Raw genomic sequence first — 11,455 nt, 5'->3', positions numbered from 1 at the left:
TAGTTCTACTTGATTGATTCTTTTTAGTTAGAAAAGATAACTAAAAGAAGGTATCGAAAACATGAAACATTCTGTATATCGGTTAACATGTATAAGTTTTATTAAATGAATATATAAGTTTCATATAGATCCGATATTACTTATATTTTTAGTTTATATATAATATAAACATGTAATAAGTTTCTTCTCTATTTCACTTTTGTGTACATCCATTATTTCTTTTATTAAAAAATATATTGGATGTTTAGAAATATTTTTACATAATATTATATATTTTAAAAACGTAAGCAGATAATTAACTAATAAATTTATTTAACAAAAAATAAAATTTATGTAAAAACTTATACCATATTATACAATATTAAAGTAAAAAAATTGTTACAGTATCATCTTGTTCAATTATAAAAAGTTGCATTTAAATTTATATAAATTTTCTAAACTTATTTCATCTTCTTTTTGTGGGCGACACCAGTAGATAATTTTCGAAATTCTTTAATAGCAAAAAATGTAATCGTTGCGTTTACGATGTATGTGCAAATACATACTACACAAATAGTGTTAAGTACATATAATATATATGCCAAGTATATAGATAAAATATTAGAAAGTATTCCAAAAGCGACAACAGCAGCAGAACAGGAATAGTTATTAATTGTACCTATGAAAAAAATGTTTTATCATTAATATGTGAAAGAATATGGATACAGATTGTTCATTAATAATCAAATACGTACTTAAAACTGCAATCTGAGTATAAAATATTAAACCATATATAGGATTCGGGATGTTAAATATGGAATTTTTTGGCATTAGTCTAAATCCTTTGCCATATCTGAAATACAATATATTAATTGATTATTGTTATATGTATCTTAAATAATTTCATGATCACACACATACATATACTCCAATTTAAAATCATGTCATGCATCATACAATTTTTATTTTATTTAATATTTATACTACTCTCTTTATATTGTTGATTTTAAATCGCGTTGAAAAGAACAATATTTTATTCTTTATATCATCATAAATATCAATATATATTGTTTTTAAAAATTCGCGCTTAAAGGCAATAATCATGGCAGATCATGTGGTGTCTCGTCGATCGCGATGGTGCGGAGCAACGAGTAGAGTAGTATAACGCGATTTGTATGTACAACTTTCAGTCTGATAAATCATTAAATATTGATATGTCCTGCTGCTTTGATTATTCGACGCGATTAAATCAGAACTTTATTTAAATAAAACATGAAAAATTATTCGCTAAATGAAAAATAAAATAAAATCTCATGAAATGGTAATTAAATATATAGAATAAAAATTGTAAATAAAATAGAATAATGTATAAAACAGATGATATAATAGATGATAATTAATATCACATTTAGTGAAACATATGGTGAGAAACATTATTATCAATCGATATGCGATTAATATGCTGACGCAGCAATATATCTTACGTTCACTTACTCGGTCATAAACACTTTAGTACAGCTGATATGCTCCGAAATGTCACACATGGCTTTGTATGAATCATCCTGTTCCTTTTTAGTTTCCACGACGTATGCATAATACGATAATGCCAAACCAACAATGCACGCGAATAAAATTCCGGTGTTGTTTTTTCGCAATGCGCAGTTTCCAGCTGACATCCTGTTGAAGAATTGAATATCACTAGACACTTACTGGAATATAAAATTATCTCTATGTCACTGTGTATATCACATATATACACGCTGTATGTTTGTACTCTGAGGTTCATCAACGATGTAATCGTACACGTGTACTATAAATGATCCTGAGATGATGCTTCTCGGTTCGACGCATTCGCGTTTGAATAATTATGCTGATAACACGATCGATAATAGAGTATTAAGACAACGGCATGTTGAATTTAACTCACTGTCACATCGATTTATGTTTGAAATGCATTGATATAGAAACCTATTTTCTTTCAACAAACACATTTGCATAAAATTTGCCAAAACATCAAAGATAAACATTGTGGAAATTAAATTTTGCCACACATTTCGATCAATCAAAATCTTTATTTTTTTTAATTTGTACATTACTTAGTAGATGCTTAAATAAGTTTATCTACAAGAGAAGAGATAGTCTCTGTGTTATATTCAAAGATAGAATAGAATTCAGAAAGAGCAAGACATTTATTTATATATAGTTGCCATTATTTATATCTCTCAAATCTTCGCTTTAAAAATAATATCAGTGATTACTTATAAGACTTACAAATCAAAGTTCAGGTTTCAAAAAATAATTCTGTCTTAAAATACATATTTCACAACATAATTCTTAATATTAAGAGAGTATCTATATGTGTGTGAAAAAAATTTGTATTCAATTTACTAAAAATAATATGTTCTACTTTGAATTTTAAGAAATTTTTATAATGAATGAAAATAATATGCGGTAAATAAATTTTAAAAATATAAGCTAGTTAACTAGTTATAATATATGTTAATTTTATTTGTAAAAAAAAGTTAATTGTAAGAGTAATGGACTAGCTTTAGGTTTTGTCCACACACATACAATATATTTTTCCCAGATTTCAAGTATCTCGGTTTGATATTTTTGTGCTTATTCTTGTGGAGCCATTGCTCTGGCTTGAGCTTTAACACGCTTCTCATATTCCAGACGATTTTGGCTGTACAAAAAAATAGACAATGATAATTTTTAAATATTGATATTTTTATATCTTGTAATAAGTCTCGTAAACAATACCAATATATTGTGTATGCTTCTGCTTGAGCTGGATCTTTGACGTTTGGTTCATTTAGTAAATCCTGGATACCAAGAAGGATCTGTTTGATCGTGATAGCTGGTCGCCAATCTTTCTCCTCATCCAAAAGCGACAAGCAAACTGTACCAGATGGATAAACATTTGGATGGAACAGCGGAGGTTCAAATTTACATTTTGGTGGACTCGATGGATAATCGTCTTTGAAAATCATACGTAGCTTATACAATCCACCTTCCCAAGGAGTCTGCAAAACTATGTGTTCAATACCAATGTACATAATTCTGTAATTCATCTGAAAGAAGTTTACTCACAGATTTTTTTCCCGGTATTGCACATTCCCAACTCATTAAGTTGAGAGAACCATCCGGGTTTTTGGTTGGTCTAGCCACAAAACCCTACAATCAATGATTATTTTTGTATCATTCTCTGCTAATAAAAATTCAGATATTTCTATAAAAAATGCTGGAATTGATATTTTTATGAGAATTTTTGAAAATTTCGAGGAATCTTTACATTACAGATTTCAAGCTACAATTATGATATTCTCGAGAACTTAAAATTCCACTTTGCACGCAAATGTTATAACTCGCAATATATTAATTACAGATTAACCTAATCCTTCTTCTAGGCAAACCAGTCACTTCAACAGAATTATCAATTAAATGAAATATTTTTCGAGCCATTTCTCTTATTCGGAGCAGGATACGAGCCATTGTTTACAGTCGCGGAATCGTGATCGACGCATTTCGCGCGCGCGAAAAACGGGATGATGCCGGTTGTCTCAGGGACGTGGTCTGCCGGAAACTCACGAAGGGGTGATCCTTCCTCCATGCTTTTCGCTCCTCGGCGAGCCTGGCGATCGCTATGCCTGACATTAGGTCTGCGACGATCTCCGGATGACAGGATACGCTCTCACGGTCGGACGATGCAAAAGAGGAGTCCACGTTCTCTCGACGCCCACCTGATATAAATGCGTGATAGTCCACCGAATTGGAATGTTTTGCCGGATGCTGCTTTGATGAAATGCACGAGGACGCAGCCGATGGCCAGCCGGAGGGTTGCACGCTGATCGCGTCCGTAAAAGCGCTAAGGATTCGTTTGCGCTTGCACGGTTAGGACCGCGGAGAGGATTTCACAGATAAAACGGATCATTCGAAGCTCGGTCGATAAAGAAGGCCGGTCTTCGTGGAATACATTTGCGCGCCAACAGGAATGGCTAAAAATTTGTCCAAGTCATTGATTGACAGGTCCAGAAATTAATTGTATATGGCTCGCGATTTAAAATTTATCGCTCGCACGTTCCTGTCACTTCAACGCTGAGAATGATAGATCCAAGCTATCAAGAGAGATAATTTTATCAAGAGAGATAAATTTTAGAACAGGAAGAACAGGAAGAAAAATTGTTATTATTGATTTAGATAAATAACTTTAATTAATTTGCTTCTGTTACTTGTCGAATAATTTCTATTTAGGTAATTAATATTGTTATACATTTTTCGATAAAATTATTGAATAATTCTTGTTTTTGTGAATACATATCATGTCATGTCTATATATATTTTATATTCTCGAAACTTCTTAATCTTATACAAATGTATGCAAATGTATTTCCTGATTTGACAAATTTGACAGATAAACGTTTTTTAGTCATCATAATAGGTATCTATATTAATAGATTAAATCTGATTAAACTTGACTTTTTTTATTTTTTTAAATCTCTGCTAATTTTGCATTTATTTTAAAATATCTTTGAATGACTATATCTTTGACTTTATAACTTATATGCGCTAACAACGCATACAATTTTCTTATTAAATAGATTTACTAATATTTATTCGAATCAGTTTCTTTTTCTGCGACAGTATAATATATTTCGTACGTTATAAACGAGAATGACATATTTTTACATTTTAAAATTTTTTCAAAAATTCATAACAATGCTTGCGTCATTCACTTTGACGTTTCAAGTTGCACTGCTTGAAAAATGCATTATCATAATCTGCATCACTGCACAAGGCAGATTGCATCTTTGCATGCTGCGCTTGTTATCGCGCAATATGTTCACTACATATTAAGCTATCGTTTTAGTTATCCACCTGACATGCCGAATATACGGCTTCTATTTTCTCATTAGCATCACTGCCATTCTTCAGACAACACCCGTTGTGATCGTACATGTAATGCGAATCCGTTGCTAGATCGATATCGCGTTAAAAGAGTGCCGAGTGATACAAAACTTTGTTTATGATAGACAAACACATATTTATTTGCAAATTTGTTTCGTCAACATTTATTTTTATTTATAGCATCTTAAAATATTTTAAGCGACGAAAATGTCAGCGCAACGAACTTTTTTGTGAGTATTTAAATTTTATTCTATTTTTCTCGATTTAATATTTTGTACAAATTAATAAATTTGTTGTTGTTTATAGCTTGTAAAAGATTGTACATAGTTTCTTTAAAGTATGAAATCCTTTGAAATACATTAATTGTAAACTGAAAAAACTCGTGTTTAGAAACCATTAGAAGGCATGTTTATAAACTTTGATTAAGAATATTTAATCATTATATTGCTAGATAGATTTATTGATGAATTATCTATCAAAGAATGATGTTAATATAATAATACAGTTTTTAAATTATTTGAAACAATAAACTTTATTTAATTTAAATCTATGAATAATTATTAATTAGATATTACTTATGCATTTATATATTGCGTAAGTAAAAAAGTCGTACTTAATTAGTAATAAATCATATTATTGCTAAAATTTGTGATGAAATTCTTTGCGCGAAGGCTGGGCCATCATTAGCAGAAATAACTGTAACAATATTTGCACGATATTTAGTATCAGCGCGCAAATTTCGCGTTGACAATCAAAGGTAAGCGCGAAGATATTTGTGTCGCGTGATTTGTTCGCACTCATTAGGCATGCTTAAGCATGAAACAGAATTATTTAAAAGGTTAAGTTTAATTAATCGTGAAAAAGTATTGATAAGTTAAGACACCTGCGATATGATTAAAAAAGTTGATAGACGAGGGAGATATTAAATGCGAGGTATTAAATTATATATATAAATTAATATATAATAAGGAAAACACACAAAATAATGATACCTTGGTCTCGTTATCGCGTCTTGTACAAACAATGAAAAACTGCCAAGTAATAAAGATTATAAATCTCTCACATATTCTTCCGTCACATATTTTTACGAGAATCCATGAATTATGTAACGTTTAAATAAAGTGCAAGATTTTGTTATATGATTAAATAAAGTATAAATTTTCGCGTAATCCTATGCAGATATGTATGTTTAAATATAATGATGAGCAAAGTTAATCGAAATTCCATTAAAGAACATGCCATTGCGATTATTTCTTAGCAATTTAATTTCTCAAAATTTTTGCACGGTTATACAAATAAAATCCTTTCAATTACAGAATCGCATTTTTCTATATATATGCACATTTTTCGCATGGTTTTACGCAAGACGATGATATTTGTTATTGGCATCATCCACATGCCAATGACCATCCCGAATGTGATTTTGTGAAAAGTCGGCAACGTCTTGTCTGTTTTAACGGTCTTAAAGATGAATGGAAAGCAAAGTAAGTAAAGTGATGTTGGAAAATAAATTTAAAATATAAATTCTACATTGTCGGACATTTTTTTAAAATTCGAGCTAGAAAACCACTCATTCTTTGACACGAAATTAAATTGTTTGAAATTTATGACTGTAAATTGTCTGATAACATCTCTATGATTTCTTTATGGATGACATTCTTATTGGATTTTTAGGGCTGAAAATGTGCAGATTCTTATTCTTTGCGAGTGGCCAAAAGCAACGTTTGATCCAAATGTTCTACGAGGATTCACGTCTTTGCGAAAATTAATGATCGCAAATAGTAATTTAACTCAATTGTCAACTGCATTTCCGATCGAGGCACAATTTCTTGAGGTAGAGAATGCTTATCAAATGCTCGGAAAGCAATTGAGAGCATTATATTTAGAATTTACTAAGGTTGCTTCTTTGAATTTTCATGAACAATAGAATAATAATAATTATAAATTGTAACGTTATTTCGTTTATTAAGAGATTAAAATAGAAATTAGTAATCTGTATAGGAAGATATTGATCATGAAAATTCATTTTTATGTGTATGTGTGTGCGCAAAATATATCTTACGTATAGATTTTATCTTGAGAATATTTATGAGAACTTGGTGGGGAGGTGTTTATATTAATAGAAAATCAATATAACCGGCACCAAGCTACATACATTTCCAAAAGATGCGTTTTCTAATCTGCGCTCCTTGAGATGTCTTGATTTAAGAAACAATGCTCTCGAAGACATCAACGTAACGGCTTTTAATATGCCTGCATTAAAGCATATTCTTCTGACTGGTAAGGATAATTTTATAAAGTTTTTAGTTACATACATCTAGAAAAGTCATATACATCTAGATCGTCCTCAAAATGTGATTTCTTTCAAAAGTAAAATTTATAAATGAAAAATAATAATTAAGAAATCTGACAAATTAAAATATATTAATCTACTTGTATTTAAAATGTCATGATATTTTTTCTTGTATACGGAGATAGTTTATTAGCAACGAATTGTTTAATCAAGGAATCACATTCGATTAATGTGCGCGTCATGGATAATTAATGAAGATATACTGACGAAGGTAATCCATTGAGATGTACGGAGGATACAGCATGGATTTTGGACCCCAACGAAGGATCAGCCGCGAGTAAAGTCGTCGACAAAGACAAATTACTTTGCGCTACGCCGTATGATGGAAGACCGCTTCTCCCGATCGTCGAGATAATCGCGGTAACGAGAAAATACACTCCTCTCTTGTAACTGAAGAGCTGAGTAGAATATATAATATATACATTACATATTTTGTATATTAAATTTCTCATATTAACTACATCAATATAATTTTTAGACATTAAAAGAGGAATGCAAGCAAACAATTTGTGATTGTGAATTGATTTATGTGATTGGTGCGGGCATGTTTACACAGAAACAGCTTATAGCTTTTGCTTCAGTCAATTGTAGCCATCGCAATCTAACTGAAATGCCCAATTTTTTACCCGCAAATACGACGACTCTTCGCCTAACTGGAAATAAGGTTCTATCTGATTCTTGTTATTTTCACATGAAATATGAATAAAAATGAAAAAGAATTATAGACAAAATTTACATTATATCTATGCATTTTTGCGAATATATTTTAAACAATAAATATTAATATATGAATCTAATTTAATATAAAATATTTTATTCTTTCTTTTACTATTCTTGTATAATGGATATACATACATATATATATATATATATATATATATATATATATATATCACAGATATAGATTCGTGTTTATATAAGTTATTAGGTAGATAAAATATGTATGTGGCAGACATACTTTTAATTTCTTGTTTACCATGCAGATTACGGACCTAACTCCACTCACGACAAATCCCTCCTACAAGTCGGTTCGGGATCTTTACATGGACGATAATCTAGTCGAATCTATCGTTCGGCTAGAAGGATCAGATTGGCTAGACCATTTTCGGCTCCTTAATCTCCGAGGGAATAAACTCATCGATGTTAGTTCATTGTATCGAAGTGAATCGAATTACTTGTGAAGACTTGAATTTATTTTGCGCGATAGACATGTTAAAGTAAAGGAAAAATTGATTGAACTAATTCCATGCAGTCGATGATTAAGAAAATCAAAATTAAACGCGATTTAAGAAGATTAGAAATTATGCGCACTGTTTTATATCAACAAAACTCGTTACTGTTTAATGAGCCTATAGATATAGTTTATGATTCTTTGTTCTGCCTCTTTCAGTTGCCTACTTACGCTCTGGAAAACGCATTGTTGCACAACAGCAATGTAGCTGACCTATATCTCGGTAATAATTCGTGGACATGTGACTGTCATTTTACACCGAGTTTTCAGGTATGATTAAATTGACAATACAGTTTGTATATACTCTACTATATATTTAAACGTATTTAAAATTGACAAAAAACAATTTTATTGGCAATTAATTATTCTTTTCATTTAATTGAAGTCAGCATATTTTTTATCTAAAATTTTAAAAGAATTACAAAATAATTATGAATAAAAGTTAAATAAAGATAGGAAGAGATGAAAAAGAATTATGCAATAATAAATCTAATTTTTAATTTTTAATATCTAATATTCACGAATTCAATAATGTTTGCGCTTTTTTAAAATGATGATAAACGTATCATAATTCATAATTTTTATTAATTTAACAAAGTGCTATTTATACCTTTGTAGGATCTTTTGATTAGGCATTCAAACTTAGTAAAAGATATCAATGACATAAGATGCGCTCTCACAAGCGACAACGATAACTCGAACAAACAGGTGACTATTTGCATGTTTTTCTTATCAAGACGTATTATTGAAAAATAGATGTATAAATAATGAAATTGAACTGCAATTACATCGCGCTTTAATGTAATAAAATTGGTTTGTAGATTCGCGATCTTACGAGGACAGAGATTTGCATTTCACCGGATGAAGACTCTTGGCTTCATCCCCTCGATATTTTAAACATTGTATTAGCATCATTAATATTCCTTGTGCTTGGTAAGCTTTTGTACGATTATTGGTCTTTCAAGAAAACTGGAAAGTTACCTTGGATCGTTGCCAAAATACCATGATAATTCTATAAGCCTTTTATTTTTTTGTAAAAGGATTAAGTGTTTAATTTTATTAAACCACTAATGGAGACTATAATGATAAAATCTTTGTATTAAAATATTTTCTTAACCAGGTTCTTTCTAATATTTGTGTTGTAAAGTTGTGTGTAAGTTGTTTGAATTTGATCAATCTTTTTTCAACATGATAAAGAAGATCAAATGGATTTAAATCAAGCATAGAAGAATTCAAGAGCATTATATATATACATATTGAAATTTTATTATTAAAAACAAATATGAAATAAATCATCTTAGTATTTGATAGATCTCTTGAATGATATCAGCTTACATTGTTTGTTGTTCCATTTCTTGAATATATTTTTGATATAAATTTTCAGCAGCCGCAATCTTAGCACTATCTTTTCTAGAGCCTTGTCCTAAAAATATTAGAAAAAAATATTAATATTAAATTATCAATAATTATTTAGACAAGAAAAGAAACATATAATAAATTATTGCGCTTCTTTTATGTCAAATTTTTTTCTATTAAAATGTCAAATAATATTAAATCAGCCTTGTACGTGACAGAATAAAAAAACTGATTGAAATATTGATTTAATGTATACTGGCATATATATATTGAATTTTATATTTTAAAAGAGCATATATGTACCAATTCCAATACGGCCTAAAGCTATGCATTGAGCTGCATACATGAACCCTTGAGTTGTTCTTAAATTGCGTATAGAGTATTCGGGAGTAGGTTCACCTTTCTCGAGGCAAAATTTATAGAGCTTCTGCGACGCATTCTTTAATTCGCCTTGATGAAGTGCTATTATTTCTAACATTCTAGATATCAGATATATAGGATTAGAAAAGTGTACATTTTTTTAGATTTTTTAAATACTTTTACCACGTTTGAATGTGCATATATTATGTATAAATTAATTTTCACTATGCTCTTACTCAATTTTTTATATTATATGAAATGGATCCATTATTTAAAATGAGTGAATTTTTTTCTTATTCCGACAAACTTTATATTGCTAAAATTTATATTCTGATTTATTATATTACATTATTGAACTTACTCTTCTCGCGAAAAATCAGATAATCCACAGATGAACGACGAAAGTTTCGAACCATCCATCTGACGCTCGGCTACCATCCATAATATTTTTGCCGCCAATTCGTTTTTAGCCAGATCCTTGGTCGCGGAACAAGACATTGCTGGCACATTATCCAAACTATGTTTAACAACGTGTAAAGAAGCACTTGCAAAATTTTTGGACGTTAGATAAAGGACAAGTTAATTAATAATTAAGAAATAATAAGCATTGTAATCTGCACTGTTACCGAATGAAAGAATAGTATCTAACATCTATGATGATAATTCTATTTATAAAATATAAAGTACTACCGCGAAATCCACACAGATCACCATTTATCACATATAGATTTGATTTCGGTTTATATTCGTATTTGATTGATACTTTGCATCGCTTCGCATATTCCTCAAGAATAGTCAATGGCGAACGAGGATTTGCAATTACTGCGGAACATTTTGCAGTGATATCCTATAATATGTGAATGCTTTTATCGGAATAAAATACTAAAAATAAGTTAAAGGCATCTTCATAAGAAATAAAATCATAAATTAGAAAATGCAATACAAATATTTATCTGTAAAAATTTGAACATGATTTTGAAAAGATTTGTGTTGTTTACTTTTATTTAAGCATGTTATATAAATGTAATATAAAAATGCATCTAATACCTGCAAAGTGTTATTTATAATTTTTACATCATCGGTCCTGTTGGGTTTATAAGCATCAGTTTCATCACATTTATTGATCATAAGCAAACAATTATCTATATTTATGTTTGACTGAGTTTCTGTATCATTATCATCTAAAAGCAAATTTATATCTAAAAGTATACTTCTTGTGTTATATGTGTTGTTAATTGCAAAAATTAACAAATATTACACAATAATAC

The 11,455-nt window shown here is 29.7% G+C and overlaps 3 protein-coding genes across 3 annotated transcripts; 1 reads left to right on the top strand and 2 right to left on the bottom strand.

Moving 5' to 3' along the window:
• Window positions 1-395: 395 nt before the first annotated feature.
• Window positions 396-1,923, bottom strand: LOC105256425 (vitamin K epoxide reductase complex subunit 1). Its single transcript, XM_011266309.3, has 3 exons — window positions 1,474-1,923; window positions 735-832; window positions 396-658 (listed from the first exon to the last, which is right to left on the bottom strand). The coding sequence occupies exons 1-3, from the start codon at window positions 1,653-1,655 to the stop codon at window positions 441-443; spliced, it is 498 nt and encodes a 165-aa protein (XP_011264611.1). The 5' UTR covers window positions 1,656-1,923; the 3' UTR covers window positions 396-440.
• Window positions 1,924-2,410: 487 nt separating this feature from the next.
• LOC105256424 (SUMO-conjugating enzyme UBC9-B) lies at window positions 2,411-3,906 on the bottom strand. The gene is made up of 4 exons (XM_011266308.3): window positions 3,571-3,906; window positions 3,073-3,156; window positions 2,743-3,005; window positions 2,411-2,665 (listed from the first exon to the last, which is right to left on the bottom strand). The coding sequence occupies exons 1-4, from the start codon at window positions 3,634-3,636 to the stop codon at window positions 2,599-2,601; spliced, it is 480 nt and encodes a 159-aa protein (XP_011264610.1). The 5' UTR covers window positions 3,637-3,906; the 3' UTR covers window positions 2,411-2,598.
• Window positions 3,907-4,861: 955 nt separating this feature from the next.
• Window positions 4,862-9,740, top strand: LOC105256423 (protein singed wings 2). Its single transcript, XM_011266307.3, has 10 exons — window positions 4,862-5,117; window positions 6,204-6,371; window positions 6,562-6,721; window positions 7,011-7,167; window positions 7,452-7,600; window positions 7,719-7,904; window positions 8,224-8,382; window positions 8,631-8,741; window positions 9,090-9,179; window positions 9,293-9,740. Exons 1-10 carry the CDS (start codon window positions 5,095-5,097, stop codon window positions 9,476-9,478), a joined length of 1,389 nt encoding a protein of 462 aa, XP_011264609.1. The 5' UTR covers window positions 4,862-5,094; the 3' UTR covers window positions 9,479-9,740.
• Window positions 9,741-11,455: the final 1,715 nt, after the last annotated feature.

This window comes from Camponotus floridanus, unplaced genomic scaffold, assembly GCF_003227725.1.
Source record: "Camponotus floridanus strain SB8 unplaced genomic scaffold, Cflo_v7.5 scaffold262, whole genome shotgun sequence".
Lineage (NCBI taxonomy): Eukaryota > Metazoa > Arthropoda > Insecta > Hymenoptera > Formicidae > Camponotus > Camponotus floridanus.
This window is presented reverse-complemented; position numbering and strand designations above follow the sequence as displayed.

What these genes read in the sequence shown, in the direction of transcription:
- LOC105256425 (XM_011266309.3), bottom strand. Translation starts at nt 1,655, where the DNA reads ATGTCAGCTGGAAACTGCGCATTGCGAAAAAACAACACCGGAATTTTA. An exon ending in ACTAAAGTGTTTATGACCGA is followed by an intron (nt 833 to 1,473) that starts GTAAGTGAACGT and finishes ATTGTATTTCAG; the next exon opens with ATATGGCAAAGGATTTAGAC. An exon ending in TACTCAGATTGCAGTTTTAA is followed by an intron (nt 659 to 734) that starts GTACGTATTTGA and finishes TTTTTTTCATAG; the next exon opens with GTACAATTAATAACTATTCC.
- LOC105256424 (XM_011266308.3), bottom strand. Translation starts at nt 3,636, where the DNA reads ATGTCAGGCATAGCGATCGCCAGGCTCGCCGAGGAGCGAAAAGCATGG. An exon ending in CAATACCGGGAAAAAAATCT is followed by an intron (nt 3,006 to 3,072) that starts GTGAGTAAACTT and finishes ATAGTTTTGCAG; the next exon opens with ACTCCTTGGGAAGGTGGATT. An exon ending in GAAGCATACACAATATATTG is followed by an intron (nt 2,666 to 2,742) that starts GTATTGTTTACG and finishes TTTTTTGTACAG; the next exon opens with CCAAAATCGTCTGGAATATG.
- LOC105256423 (XM_011266307.3), top strand. Translation starts at nt 5,095, where the DNA reads ATGTCAGCGCAACGAACTTTTTT. An exon ending in GAGGGAATAAACTCATCGAT is followed by an intron (nt 8,383 to 8,630) that starts GTTAGTTCATTG and finishes TGCCTCTTTCAG; the next exon opens with TTGCCTACTTACGCTCTGGA. An exon ending in ATTTTACACCGAGTTTTCAG is followed by an intron (nt 8,742 to 9,089) that starts GTATGATTAAAT and finishes ATACCTTTGTAG; the next exon opens with GATCTTTTGATTAGGCATTC.